The 15,527-nt window shown below is 34.1% G+C and overlaps 1 protein-coding gene and 1 pseudogene across 10 annotated transcripts in view; one reads left to right on the forward strand and one right to left on the reverse strand.

Annotated features, from left to right (window-relative positions):
• Nucleotides 1–666: 666 nt before the first annotated feature.
• Nucleotides 667–15,527, reverse strand: part of PUM2 (pumilio RNA binding family member 2) — a 95,807-nt gene continuing 80,946 nt past the window's right edge. For 8 of the 10 annotated variants that reach the window (XM_038560858.1, XM_038560859.1, XM_038560860.1 and 5 more), the window contains 8 exons: nucleotides 14,970–15,237; nucleotides 13,681–13,810; nucleotides 11,612–11,746; nucleotides 8,030–8,167; nucleotides 7,052–7,177; nucleotides 6,633–6,754; nucleotides 5,284–5,476; nucleotides 667–3,698 (listed from right to left, as the gene is read on the reverse strand). In XM_038560858.1, coding sequence (XP_038416786.1) covers nucleotides 3,567–3,698; nucleotides 5,284–5,476; nucleotides 6,633–6,754; nucleotides 7,052–7,177; nucleotides 8,030–8,167; nucleotides 11,612–11,746; nucleotides 13,681–13,810; nucleotides 14,970–15,237 — 1,244 coding nt within the window. In that variant the 3' untranslated portion in view covers nucleotides 667–3,566. The remainder of the gene's footprint in view (nucleotides 3,699–5,283; nucleotides 5,477–6,632; nucleotides 6,755–7,051; nucleotides 7,178–8,029; nucleotides 8,168–11,611; nucleotides 11,747–13,680; nucleotides 13,811–14,969; nucleotides 15,238–15,527) is intronic. The other 2 variants (XM_038560866.1, XM_038560861.1) reach the window with 1 other exon arrangement.
• On the forward strand, nucleotides 10,919–11,016 carry LOC119864062 (annotated as a pseudogene).

The raw sequence follows: 15,527 nt of genomic DNA on the forward strand, positions 1-15,527 counted from the left end.
AAGATAAAATTAAAACTGGCATAAACAATGTGTCTGATAAAAATATTTCTTACAGTTTTACATAGATCTCTGCTTTGGATTCTATCAAATTATCTGTATGGCTTAAAACAAAAAGAACAGCTATACAAGTGAGAGTAAAATGGAAAACAATATTAGCATCAGTTAAGAACTGGGTTCTATGTATTTTTTTAAAGATATTCTCGATCCTTAAAATCAGTGACCTAAATACTACTCATCCTTAATACAGGTGGCGACATTGAGGCTTAGATAAGTTAACACACCCAAGTTCACAAGGTTTGTGAATCCGGATATAAACTTCAAATCCACGCTTGAGCCCAAACTGTATTCTTTAGACAACACTGTCTCTGAAAGTCCATGTGGAAAGGAAACAAACACCTATAGGTAAAGGCAAGTGATTTAATTTAATCCTCAAAACAACCTTGTAGAAGTATCATTTTATCAAGGAAACAGCTAAAAGTTTCATCCTATGAACTGTGTAATCACTCTATGTAATTAGACAGAAATCCTAAATACCAATCAGATAGGAATACCATCAGAGTAATCAGTAGCCCCAGATTAGCATCCATGTGATAAAAATATTTGCTTTTCCTTATGTCAGAGTAAACTTGAATGGGCAATGTGAATTATAGTCGAGGTACAGAAGGGTATTTTATATCTAGAGAAAAACACAAGACCAGGTTTATTTCATACAATGTTATTCACACATTTTTCATTTTCTAATTTATACATAATATACAAAGTGAAGATAACATTATTTCATATGAACCAAGAAGAGCCAGGACTTAGACAAACTGGTCCAGAAACAATCCATATCAAAAGGAGACACTCAAGAGTAAAGTCTAAGTGGTTCTGCCCAATTAAAGTTTCTTTATTCTGAAATGTGATGCTCAGATTTTAGCAAAACTCCATGCCAACTTATTAAACAATGGTGGAATTAGGTGGGCACCAAAATGGCAGACGATAAAATTTCTATATAATATTCTCCTAGAATAGGCCCCAAAGTACTGGGAAGATTGGGTTGTCTACATTAGGATACATGGGAAAATCAAAACCTGAAGAAGGTTCCATTTCCCAGCTATCCCCTAGGACTTTCTAAATTTGCAGAGATAACTGCCTGTGTCAACAGAGGGTAGGAAAAAGGAAAACCAGGAATTCAACTGTGCAAATCCAGGAAAGTCACTTATCAACCTCCAACAAGAACAACTTGGATCATGATCAGCTCACGACCATGAGCTGATAATGGGAACAGAAGTTCGACACGGGGGCCAGGACACTCTGAGGCAAAACAGAGGAGGATGGGGTGGAAGAGAGCAGCTTTGTATGGTGGTGGTGGGTGGGGAGGAGGGAAGCACTGCCACTGGGACTGGGACATGCTGATGAGCCAGTACGACTATGAGAGGGGGCAGTGACAAGTGGTTGGATCTAATGGACTCAACATGGAATGTTGGGTGAGAAATCTAGAATAACTCAACGTCAAACACGGAAAAGTATGCCTGGCACCCCAAACTTTATGCCATTATTTTTAGGCTCATGATATGAATAGCTAAGTGATAAAACCTTTATATTCCATATTGTGCTCAGAAGAATGCTTTTCTTCTGCAGACTTCTAATATAAAAATCCCTTACATGTTCAATCGAAGGAGAGAGCATGGTTCATTAGTTTTCAGCACTAAACAGAAGTGGGTCAACATAAATGGTTTTATACAAAATACTGACTTCAACAAAATACAAAGCACTTTCTTTATCTTTCAGAAACTGAATATACAAAGCAAGTTTTTTTCCAAAATATTTTCATAGGCAAAGGATTAAAAACGATTTTAATTATACACATATGGTCACAATTTTGCCTTAAAAAGATTGTTGGGAAATGTACATAAGGCCGCTTGTAAATGTACATCATGTTACTGTTATGTCTTATGTCCAGAGGAAAAAATGTTATCATACAGATTTGCTCTTACTTGGGAATAGGCTATTCAAAAATACAGTACTCTTCTGTACAAAGAAAAAAGTCACATCACATTTAATAAGATGGAAAAAGCATTGGCCTCCATGGTAACCAAATTTCTCAGTCCAATACTTTCTATTATGCACAATACCCTGACTTCTTGAAAGTGATCCAAATCCTAGTATGTCCATATTAACAGAGTCAACAACTATGTTATAAAAGAAAATGTTTCCCACAATAATAAAAAGAAAGCCGGTTCATACTTCTGAAACCATATAAAGATAAAAAATTTTTTAAAAATCACTCTTGATTTGGAGAGATAAATTTACATTATACAACACTATATGCCAGGTCAAAGAGGGCAGGGACATAAATGTACACTAAAATGCAAATGTTTCCCAAGGAGATAAAACAAATTCCATTTACAGCATGAAGGTTTACAAATGTACACCTGTACAACCAAGGAAAGCATCACTACTAAATTAGCAAGGCTTTTATAATAAACATTGAAACAAGATTTGCTTTCAAAGTGTAAACTTACATCTATTACTACACACACAATGCATATATTTATAGGAAGCAAAAAAAGCTATCTGAATATGTAGTCATGCTTAAATGTTGAGCTATCAAATTCACTTTTCAGTGGCCCCTTTCACCTCTAACTGGTTCCTACTCTTTCAAAATCTACTATGAAAAAGCAAAACAAAGCTCAACACTTCCTCAACATGTCCTTGTAATTCTAAAAGCAAAACAATATACAAATTTCCACTCTTTCTCAGATTGCAAACCAAACTGAAAAGTTAAAATGGGACTTAACTTTTCAATTAGTGCATTTAATTGAATGGAAGTGTCACCATGATTTTTGTTTTTTCTACCTCTTACAACAATTACATATGTAAGTATATACAATACTTCTGTACATTGCCAGAGACGTTTTAGGGCAGTATTTGTATTAAAACCACATCCACTGGAAATAATATAAGTTCTTTTCATCTCAAATCATTTAATTCTTGTCTTATTTGCCGAGTTTTTATTTGCATGATGGTTTGTGAATTACCAAAATACAACTTAACTTTCTTTTTAAAATATTAATAATATTTATGCAGTTGATTGTTAATCAGTTATAAAAAGGCTTCACACAAAGGACAAAAAAAAAATAAGGACTATATTTCTATATACATCTCTATAAACCTGTTGTGCTATGGGGTCCGTAGACCTACCAGACTGCAAGCCAGTTTATTAAAAGAATACTGTACTTTTTCCTTTAAAAACTATTTTTTTTTGTGACTTTACAAGGTAAAAATTTACAAAATATGTGACAGCTTTTTTTGATAGTTACATCATATACAGGCATTCTGTGCTTTGCCAGCAATCCAATCTGATAGGTCTCCATTCAGGGCTGAATATAATTTATAATTCACCACCCCCACCCCCCAAATATACACAAGAACCTTAAAAAATTTACAAATGGATGAATAAAGTCAATAAATAGTTCTGCTTTAAAAAAAAATTTGAAGATTCATAGTTGAGTTGTGTTTTGATAATTCACAAAAGAAACATTCTTTTCACATGGTTACATTATCTTCTTTCTCTTTTCCCTTTACAGCATTCCATTTGGTGGTCCTCCAATAGGCCCCAGATCTGGGCTATTTTTCAAATAATATTTTTCCAACTTGGCCAGTATATGCTTCCCATATGTGTATTTGCGCAAAGTAGTGATATGAGGACGAATCTGAAAAAGAAATAATCTGCTTAGTAAATCTGAGTTATTTTGATCTCTGGTTTCTTAAAAAAGCACTCCTAAATCTGGGTGATTCAGAAGAATAATTGATTTTAATATTCAAATCCTTTAAAGAAAGTTGTTTGCAAAAGTAATTCATTCTACTCAATCTCTCCAAACGTCTACTCCCAAAATTGTTCAATGAATAAACAAACCACTACTTCTACTAAACTATTATAAATGCAAATAGTAGAGGGGCTCCAAACACAGCAGGAAATTACGTGAACTATTAAGTTCTTAAAAAGTTGATGAAGGCAGAATTTTCTAGCTCGAATCTGTTGGACAAAAATTCACTCCATTAGAAAATGGAGCAAAAGATATGAATGAGCAATCAGATATGTGATGACTAATACATACAAGTTGTTAAAAATCTAATAGTTTTTAAAATGCAAATGAAAAGAATCCTATCATTACTCTTTGCACTCAGACTGACAGATTTTTTAAGATTTTACGAGAGAGAGAGAGAGAGAGAGAGAGAGAGAATGAATGAATGCAAGCATGAGTCAGGGGAGGGAGAGGGAGAAGCAGAGCAAGGAGCCTGATGTGTTTCTCGATCCCAGAACCCTGGGATCATGACCTGAGCTGAGGGCAGATGCTTAACTGACTGGGCTACCCAGGTGCCCCAGACTGGCAAAAAAGGAACTCTTCTTATATATTGGTAGACAGACGTGCAAACGTGTGCAGATTTTTTTAGAGCAACCTGGCAGTATCTATCAACATGTAAAATGTTTACTTCACACCAGCAGTTCCACATCTAGGAATTTATCCTACAAAAACAGTTAATTATGCAAAGACATTCGTATGTAGCATTGCTTATGACACTTAAAAAACCAGAAACAATCCAAATGTCATAAATATATTGGTTAAATAATGTATTTGTTAAAAATAAAACTTACAATCTTTTTTAAGTATATATTTTTAACCAGAAATATTACATTTTAAGAAAGGTAAAAGAATTTATGACGTTATATTTCTCTCTATATAACAAGAGGTCCAAAGAAGTTATTTATTTGTCCCCTGTTTCTTAAATGAATAAACTTAGAAAAACATTAGGTATTTAGTTTTTCTTCCAGTGTTCTTTTTTAACAGTTTTCCTATGGAAATTAAGGCATTTTTAAAGAATCATTAGATTCTTTGGGAGAAGGTACAGAGAAAACAGCTTAACTGTTTTTAAAAACCCTAATCAAATCAAAAAAATTCTTTTTAGGTTAATGTATGAGGTTAGTGAGAAAATCTAATTACATTTTAAAATTGATGTTCAACCCATGTACTATGGCAAACCAAATATATCTAAATAAGATGGGAATGAGCAATGCTAAAAGGTAGGCAAGTAGATGAGAAATGAATGTGATTCTGAAATTAGGAACTTAATGAGAGGGGTACACCATATCTACATTTGTCAAAGGTTACCCATTGATTTTAGATTTTTTTCCTCCAGTTATAATAGAAGAGGAAATTAAAACCTAGAAAGCTAAAATTGTAGCCTGAAAGTCACACAAATTGAATCATCTATTTTAAGCGCTATGAACTGTATTACCTTATGCATGATTATCTTTCTCTGAGCAGGTTCAGCCATATCAATCATCTTCTGAACCACATAATTGGCATACTGGTCCTTCATCATGGTGTATAAGGCACTGTGAGGACCATCATTCTGGCAGCAAACTTCATCAATCAGTAAAGCTCTCTCAGCACGGGAGGCATGAGTAACACACTTTTCTACTACATTGCTAAAAATTAAGTATATACACAAAAAGTTATTTTAAAAAAAGTTTTATTTATTTGGGGGGGGGGCGCAGAGGGAGAGGGGACTCCCTACAAAGCAGGGAGCCCAATGTGGGGCTCAATCCCAAGACCCCAAGATCATGACCTGAGCCAAAGGCAGACATTTAACAGACTGTACCCGTCAGGTGCCCCCCAAAAGTTATTTTGTTACTTTTTTTCTTTAAAAACTTATTAGACAGTGAGCGAGAGAGAAATCCAATCGGACCTCAGGCTGAAAATGAGTCTCCATCTCAACCATGAAATAAATAACAGCCTCATCTAAAACCAAGAGTCAAAAAATAAATAAGTAAATAAATAAATAAGTAAATAAGTAAATAAATAAATAAAATAAAATAAAATAAAATAAAATAAAATAAAATAAAAAAAAATAGAAATAAAACCAAGAGTCAGATGGTTAACCAACTCCACCACTTGGGCGCCCCATATTTTGTTACTTTTTCCTTTATAGCAAAATATCCTTGGTTTTGAAGGAATTTGCTCAACATATTGAAGACAGAAGAGACAAAACAGTATTCTCTTACCCTTTACTTTTTTTTTTTTTTTAATTTTTATTTATTTATGATAGTCACACAGAGATAGAGAGGTAGAGACATAGGCAGAGGGAGAAGCAGGCTCCATGCACCGGGAGCCCAACATGGGATTCGATCCCGGGTCTCCAGGATCGCGCCCTGGGCCAAAGGCAGGCGCTAAATCGCTGCGCCACCCAGGGATCCCTTACCCTTTACTTTTTAAACAAAAATTAGTATCATAGGGGAACCCATACTGGATACCCACAAGTTTAATAATTAAAATTGTAATTCAAAAACAAGAAAACAAAGTCATTAGTAAGGTCTGAGGTTTTCATTAACATGCACTAATTAAATTTGCATTTATAGACTTGGGAGACAAATCATTTCCTGAATACAGACATCAAAAATGGAATATATACGGGCAAACCAATTTGTCATGTAAGAATAAAAGCAACATTCTGTATGTGCTTTTTCCCTCTACTAAAAGAAAGATTATGTTCTAATGCTATAGTCTGCATGCATTTCTTTGTTTACTAATAAAAGCCTAAGAGTTAAAAGAACTGACCCCTGGAATTAGAAAGTAATGCAGTACCTGGCAAATTTGTGTTGACTCAGGGCTAAGACTTTTCCTCTGATTTCAGAAACAATTTTGCTTTTGTCTTCAGGTCGACCATGTTCCAGTACATGCTGAATAACGTAATTGCCATACTGATCCTAAGTACAGATATTTTAAAATTACTTTCCTTAAGTCATTCCTTAAGAATAATGATTATTCTTTAAAAAGATCTTAATTATCTTTCTTAAAGTTCAACATTATATAGTCAGGAGAATATACCAGGCTTCTTATCTCTGTGTTTCTACAGTTTGTTAATTTAGGAATAAATTATATTTCCCTAAATTTAACAATAAATTATATTTCCCAACATTATGAACCATTTTCTTTTTTCTTTTTTTTTTTTATGAACCATTTTCAAAAAGACATAAACATCAAAACTATTAGGGAGTTTATACCTGTACCAACTGCTCTGTATGTTGGTGGAGTTCTTCTAAGATAGGTAAGGTCTGTTCTGCAGTGCAATGTTCTAGGATGCGCTGGATCACTCTGCAGCCATAAGGATGAGTTGAAAGTACAAACACCTTAAAAAATTGGAAGAAATACATTTCCATTATCCAATATTTTTGGAAAGTTCTATGAGGCAGTCAGGTTTTTTGAAGACATGCTGAATTAATTTAATACAGAAAGGTGTGGAGTCATCTTTAGCATTAATTACCACCCTGCTAGTAAAGATTGAAAAGTGGGGTGCTCAGTTTGGGAGTTGACAGATTTTTTTTTAAAGATTTTATTATTTATTCAAGAAAGAGAGAGGGTGAAGGAGAAGGAAAGCGAGAGGGAGAGAGAATCTGAAGCAGACTTCACACTGAGCTATAGCCCCAAGCAGGGCTCCATCCCACAACTGTGAGATCATGACCTGAGCTGAAAACTAAGAATTGGACACTTAACCTACAGAGCCACCCAAGTGCCCCAGGAGCTAAGAGATATTGTGATCTAAAGGTACCAAGCCAAGATGGAAGGCATGTAATAATGAAAACAAACACACTGCAGGGTGAGGGTAGTGCACAATGTAATAAGCAGCTGTTAATTAATTACTATGTATTAGTTACTAATCGATATTTATTTTGTTTTATTATATGGTCTTAAGTCTTCCTCTCTTTCTCCTCGAAAATCTGGGAAACACTATTGGGCTTATAAGAGTTGTGGTCCTAAAGTAATATAATTAAACTGATATTTCTAATTTTTCAGCTTCAAAACAAATGAAGCTATTGATGCATTCTATGAAAGAGGCAGAAATCACTGCACATTCACTGTCTCCTATTTTTGTATGACAGTACTGGGTATTCTAATCTTGTGACTTATGAAAAATGTTGTTAACACTCAAATTCTAGAAAAATGCCCTGCTAACTAATTAAAAGCCAAAAATCAATCCTTACTTGTCCTTTGAATGCATCAATGATGAACTGTAGTGACTGTGGCTGAACACATTCAATACATTTTTGAACAACGTGGTTTCCATTTTGATCTTTCACACATTTGAGTACATGACCATCTAGCTCTTTTACCATTTCACTCTGCAAAGAGAAGATGAGATTTTAAAAATTACCTCATCATACAGGATTAAAAAGAGTAAAAGTACACTAAAAAATCTGTTTACAGTTTTTTAAATATCAAAGTTTAAAGCCTACCCTCCGCCCTGCCGACAGAAGCTACTAATAGAATTATAAAAACATTTTGCAGAACTATAATGTAAAGGACACTTGCTGAAAATAACCTAGTGATGCTAAATTTGCCATAAACAACTCTCTTCACTGTTTACACCTTCTACTCATTTTTCTCAGCTAACAATATATACAATTAAGTCAGAATTCTACACTTTTTCTCTACTTAGCACGCCCCTTCCCTCAAAATAACCTTTCAAAAATTTCTTAAAAGATTTGTTATTTAAAAAAAAAAAAGATTATTTATTTAGAACGTGTTCAAGTAGGAGGAGGGGTAGAAGGAGAGGGAGTGATGTGGGGCTTGTTCTTACAACCCTGAGATCATGACCTGAGTGAATTCAAGAGTCAGACACTTAACCAACTGAGCCACCCCGGTGTCCCTTCAGGGATGAATTCTTGGGAAATTTTAGATTTTTGTTTATTTAACTAGCAAAAATAACCCTTTTCATTTGTTTCTTTGCTTACTAATAAGGTTAAGCTTATTTATTACACTAAGGTTTATTAACTGCATTTTCTTTTAGCTAGCGATCTTCATTAAAAAAAAATTTTTTAAGCATTTATTAAAGAAACATCTAATCCTCAGGTAATATAGTTTGCCATACGATAATCTGTGTGCCTTATTAGTACAACAGGAAATAGATTTGTGAAGAAATGGGAGTGCACATAGTTTAAAGGTGTCACATTTAAAGTATCTCTCACCCCAAAAAACTCTGAACTACATACTGACATAAGTAGAATACTGTTAAGCCAAGATATAAGACAGATGTTTAGCTATAAACTAAGTAATAAGAAAAAATATTCTAAAAAATCCAGAGAATACCATTATTCATTAACAGGTTCATGTAAGGCTTATTCCCAGTGATTTATATTTTCAAATTTTACTTTTATTTTTTTTTAATTTTTTATTGATTTATGATAGTCACAGAGAGAGAGAGAGAGGCAGAGACACAGGCAGAGGGAGAAGCAGGCTCCATGCACCGGGAGCCCGATGTGGGATTCGATCCCGGGTCTCCAGGATCACACCCTGGGCCAAAGGCAGGCGCTAAACTGCTGCGCCACCCAGGGATCCTATTTTCAAATTTTAAAGACATTTAGGATATCTTTATTATTTATTTATTATTGAAGTATAACTGACATACAATGTTATATTAATTTCAGGTGTGCAACATAGCGATCCAAGAATTACACTACACACTGTTCACCAAGATATGTAAAGTCATCACAAAATGTTATTATAACATTACTATCTTCCCTAATGCTGTACTTTACATTTTTGTGACTTCTTAAATTTTATAACTGAAAGTTTATACCTCTTAATCCCCTCCACCTATTACCTCCCCAACCTGCCACCCATCGGCCCTCTGGCAATGAAAATTTGTTCTCTGCATTTAAAATTTTGTTTTGTTCTACTTATCAGATTCCATATGTAAGTGAAATCAAAGATATTTGTCCTTCCCCTGACTTACTTCACTTAGTATAAACCACTCTAGGCCCATCCATGTTCTCAGAATGGCAAGATCTCATTCTTTAAAAATATGTTAAAGTATCTATACTGACTGGCTTGAGACTTACAGTAGAGCAGTTCTTTAAGCATCTACGATAATCAAAATTTGTCGACCTTTTCTACATTGTGATGTATCTTCAACTATTCTAAAATTCAGGATTTCCTCCAGAGAAGTATGCTATTTTCTCACAAAGTTTTAATGCTGTGATTAATACATACACATACATATACACATATCCATATATGTCATTAGTTTTTAATTCTAGAATTTACTTTATTATATAATAATGTATGTGGGTAGAAAGTCAAAGCTAATCTTTACAATTTACTAATTACCAATGCCTTTCAAGAGCTAATTATCTTCTTAACACTAAGTTTCATTGTAATACATAAGCTAGTTAGATATAAAATAGTATCTATTTGGGGTTATGAATGTAATTTTGAAAGTCTGCTTAATCTCCTACAAGAACCACACTAGTGATGCTTCATATTTTAAAAACCTAGCAGATCGGGGGATCCCTGGGTGGCGCAGCAGTTTGGCGCCTGCCTTTGGCCCAGGGCACGATCCTGGAGACCCGGGATCGAATCCCACATCGGGCTCCCAGTGCATGGAGCCTGCTTCTCCCTCTGCCTATGTCTCTGCCTCTCTCTCTCTCTCTCTGTGATTATCATAAATAAATAAAAATTAAAAAAAAAAAAAAACTAAAAAAAAAAAAAAAAACCTAGCAGATCGGCATTTATCCTCATCTTAATATTCTTGTCTATTTCAAATAATTTTAAAAATTATTCTGATCAGTTATAAGCAAATTCACATGAGCATATGATTGGAATTGCATTAATCCTTTTTTTAACTTAAAACAATTTAAATAGACTTTCCCATTCAAGAATATGATATATTCCTTCTTTTTTTAAATTCCTTTAATTTATATATGTTCTCTTTCCTCTTTATCTTAAAAAACTGAATCTTGTTAGAATTCTTAGGTTGCTTTTCCTATTGAATGAAACTTTTAAGATATATAAATATATATAAATGTTATATATATATTCTTTTTTAACTGGCATATAGGAATGCAACGTTTTAATATTTTTATTCTTGTGCTTGCTTTGGCAGTATACTAAAATTGGAATGGTACAAAGAAGATTAGCATGGCCCCTGCACACAGAGGACACACAAGTTCATGAAGCATTCCACATTTTTATGTGAACTGAGTTAAAGGAACACTTAAAGGGCACTCTACTCAAAAAAAACTTATTTTTATTTTTTTAAAAGATTTTATTTATTCATTCATGAGAGACACACAGAGAGAGAGAGGCAGAGACACAGGAAGAGGGAGAAGCAGGCTCCATACAGAGAGCCCGATGTGGGACTCGATCCCAGGACTCCGGGATCACGCCCTGGGCCAAAGCAGGTGCTAAACCGCTGAGCCACCCAGGTGTCCCTATTTTTATTCTTATGATAGAAATGTTTAAGTACAATCCAGATACACTTTGGAAAAATTAAAAGGTATTCCTGATACTACAGAAAATCAAATAAGCAAGTGTAGCAAAAATACCCATCATCTAGCACTGCATATAACAAAATAGGTACTCAGCTATCTTCATTTAAAGATGAAAAAATGTTGAAGAAATGAAGAGGATAGATCAAAGATCTACTGTATAATAAGGTACTGTTTGGGACAGATTTCTTAAAGTATTTTAATTTTAGAAATATTTAACGTTTCAGTCCAAGATATAAGATAATAAAGTAATAATTTAAAAACTGAATAAAATACAAAAATTTTGTCTTAACTTACAATTACCTGCTGGTCAGACGAAATAGACTCTAATGCTTTCTGAATAACACGGCAGCCATACATCTGCAAGGCTAAAGGCAGAACATGACCACGAATACGAGTAGCAAGGGCTAATTTTTGATCCAAACTCCCAAACTGATAAAAAAGAAATTAGTATTAATAAAAATAATCACAATATTATCTTCTTAAACCTGAGTAGCCCACTGTTTACAGCCTATTCATTCTACTTTTAAAATATCACATTTGGTAATCACACAGGAAGGAGGATTTAGGTAAAAGCTAATTAAGATAGATCCAGAGCTGCGTGAAAGAACTGTATTGCTTTGGGGGTGTGTGTGTGTGTGTGTGTGTGTGTGTGTGTTACGTTTCACTATCTAAAGTCTCCTTGTTATAATACATTAACCATCTGTTATTCTTTTAAAGTAAACATCTTTACTCTTCATTTTAAACAAACCACATTCTCATTTTTAACTTCTGAGCCATACATTCAGGTAATTCTCAACTATATTCTGAGGTAACTGCAGGAATCTTAAGTCAAACTAAAACAGATACTTAGTTATAAGCTGAGAATTAACTAAATCACAAAATACATGACACCTAACAAATCCAAAAAGACTATACTATTACTAATTTCTTCACCTACAACATACTCCCAATGCTTTATATATATATTTTTTTAATTTAAAGATTTTTATTTTTTATTTATTCATGAGAGACACAGAGCAAGCTAGAGGGAGGTAGAGAGAGACACAGGCAGAGGGAGAAGCAGGCCCCATGCAGGGAGCTCCATGTGGGACTCGATCCCGGGTCTCCAGGAACACACCCCGGGCTGCAGATGGTGCTAAATCGCTGTGCCACCGGGGCTGCCCTGCTTTATATTTTCAAATATTAATCAGATTAATATTAAACTTCTCATTTAAAGTAGGCCCATATATTTTAAAACTATTTTTGTGATAAAATATATAGTATAAAATGTCATTTTCACCATTTTAAGTGTGAGGATCAGCACTTAAATATATATACTTAAATAACCAGCATTTATACTATTTTTTATTTATTCATGAGAGAGACACACACACACACACACACACAGAGAGAGAGAGAGAGAGAGAGAGAGAGAGAGAGAGAGGCAGAGACATAGGCAGAAGGAGAAGCAGACTCCATGCAGGCAGCCTGATATGGAACTCGATCCTGGGACTCCAGGATCACATCCTGGGCTGAAGGCAGGCACTAAACCGCTGAGCCACCCAGGGATCCCTGAGAATGAGTGGTTTTAATTATATTCACAATGTTGTGCAATCATCACTACAAACTGTTTCTAAATCTTCTGTTGCCTCAAACACACTGTATGCATTAAGCAGTAACTCCCTACTTCCCCCAGCACCTAGTAAGCCCCAATCTATTTTATGTCCCTATCAATTTGCCTAGTGTAGGTATTTCATGTAAGTGAAACTCTATGTCCTTTTACAACTGGCTTATTTCACTTAGCTTCATCTATTCCTTCTTAGAGCTGAATAATATTCTATCATATGCATGTATCAGATTTTATCCATTCATCTGTTGGACATCTGGGCTGTTTCTATCTTTTGGCTACTATGAATAATGCTGAAACAAACACTGGTGTTTGAGTTCCTATTTTCAATTATTTTAGGTATATATAAGAGTGGATTAAGTGTTGAACTTTTCATGTGCTTATTGGCTATTTGTATATCTTCTAGGGAGAAATGTCTATTCAAGTCCTCTGTTCATTTTCCTTTTAAAAAATTCTTTTTAAGTAATCTCTGCACCCAATGTGCGGCTCGGACCCACAACTTTGAGATCAAGAATGGCACACTTCAACTGAGCCAGCCAAGGACACCTCCTATTCATTTTTTAATTGAGTTGTCTTTCTGTTGTTGAGTTTTAAGAGTTCTTTATATATTCTGGATATAAAATCAGCTATGTAAATTTGCAAATATTTTCTCCCAAGCTAGTATACGTTTTATATGAAAAGGACTCTTACCCAACTTTCTGAACTTTTCTAAGCATTAAGCATATAGATGGATATACAAACATGTATACGTGCTTACCTCAAAAAATTTCTGTATAACATAGTTTCCAAACACATCTGTCATTAATTGATATGCTGCTTGTAGAATTTCATTAAATACCATCTGTCGCTCAGCTGGAGTAGCTCTCTCTAGTTTTTGTTGTATGAATCTAGGTAGAAAAAATTTTACATGCCATAACAGCACATTGAAAACAAGCTTCTGTAAAATCTGACTTGAGTATTACACATCCCCATATATATACACATAGAATTATTTCCAAAAATAGTACTAACACATTTACTACTGTGAACCGCCAATTTAAAGGAAAAAAAAAAAAGACCAAAGTTAGGAAGCTTTTCCTTAAATTACTTTTTTCCTTTATAACATCTTAATTTAAAGTAACTACCAGTTAGGCAAAATGTCTGGACATAGGGAAGTTTAATAGTTATTTCTGGTTGCATTATAAATCAAGGAAGAAAAATTAGATTTTATTGCCTATTCACATGCTTTCTTATAATATTACTATCTAAGTTTAGAAAATAAAATAAACCCTTACAAATAAATTCTTACCCATTGTGAGTGATACAAGGTTGTTTTGCTACTCTTAAGGAATGCTCAGGGCAGCCTGGGTGGCTCAGCGGTTTAGCACCACCTTCAGCCCAGGGCCTGCTTTTCCCTCTGCCTGTGTCTCTGCCTATCTCTCTCTCTCATGAATAATAAATAAAATATTTTAAAAAAAGAGGAATGTTCAACCACAGGGAGATACAATAAAACTATAAAAAGAAAAAACCATACAAATTTAATAAATGTGTTACAATTCAACTTTTTCCTTTTTGTGCTCTATCTTGAGAACACCAACTCACATGTACATATATTATGTTTAATGTATAAAATTGCCAATTTTTTCTAAAACAAAAGTGAAATGTTTCAACTTAGGCCACATCACATCAAATACTAATTTATAAAGGAACGCAAAAACCATTTAACTTTCTTTTTAACTTTGTTTTGATAAAGTCTATACATCGGGGACACTTAAGTTGACAAATGTAAATTAGAGCATTATTTTAATCAAAAGTGAGTCAATGTAATAAATATTATTCAATAAAAGGCATTCCTCTATTTTCATTACGGAAACCAAAAATAATTTAAGAACCTGCATTTTTATCACTTATCCAAAATTACTAATCCCTATTAAGTATGTATTTTTTTTAAAAACTTGTAACTTTTATAAAGATTAATCCTAGTCAAGAAAAATGTAGCCTCTTAAAAGGCAGCAATTTTCAAAGCAAAAATACAGTGCAGAGTAATCATAAACCATAATCACCTACCTAGAACCATGCTGGTCTTGAGAAAACTCAACTATGTGTCCAATCAGGTCTCTAAGTTGAAGGTTTGGAAAACGGTTGTTCCTGAAATCTTCCAATAATCTACTTCGGCCAGAAGGCATAATATCAGACCTATTATACCGAAGCCGAGAAGGAGGAAAGAGCTGGCTGCTGGAGCTGAACAGACTGGAAGTGCTTGAAGCACTTCGGTATTTTGCTTCTGCTCCAGGTGCTGCAGAGATATATCGACCACTACCATTTGTCAGGCCTCCTACAACAAAGCAGCTGTGGTCAGTAAATATTTTTGACAAGGCCATTCCTCAAATAAGAGTTATTTAAAACTAAAATTTCAATCAAAAAATAAATATTCATTTCACTAACCACTAACTCCTATATGTTATAATAGGAAATTAAAATTGGAGGAGAAATCTCACACGTTTACTTAATGTGTGCAGCTATAGGATTCGGGGGGAAAAGACTGGAAAACAGGAGAAAAATAAACCTGTATTTGTTCTTGGCAGTTTAGTTTAAATCGTAATTATTAACATGTAACGCCATACA

Source organism: Canis lupus, chromosome 17 (assembly GCF_011100685.1).
Source record: "Canis lupus familiaris isolate Mischka breed German Shepherd chromosome 17, alternate assembly UU_Cfam_GSD_1.0, whole genome shotgun sequence".
In the NCBI taxonomy this organism is placed as follows: domain Eukaryota; kingdom Metazoa; phylum Chordata; class Mammalia; order Carnivora; family Canidae; genus Canis; species Canis lupus.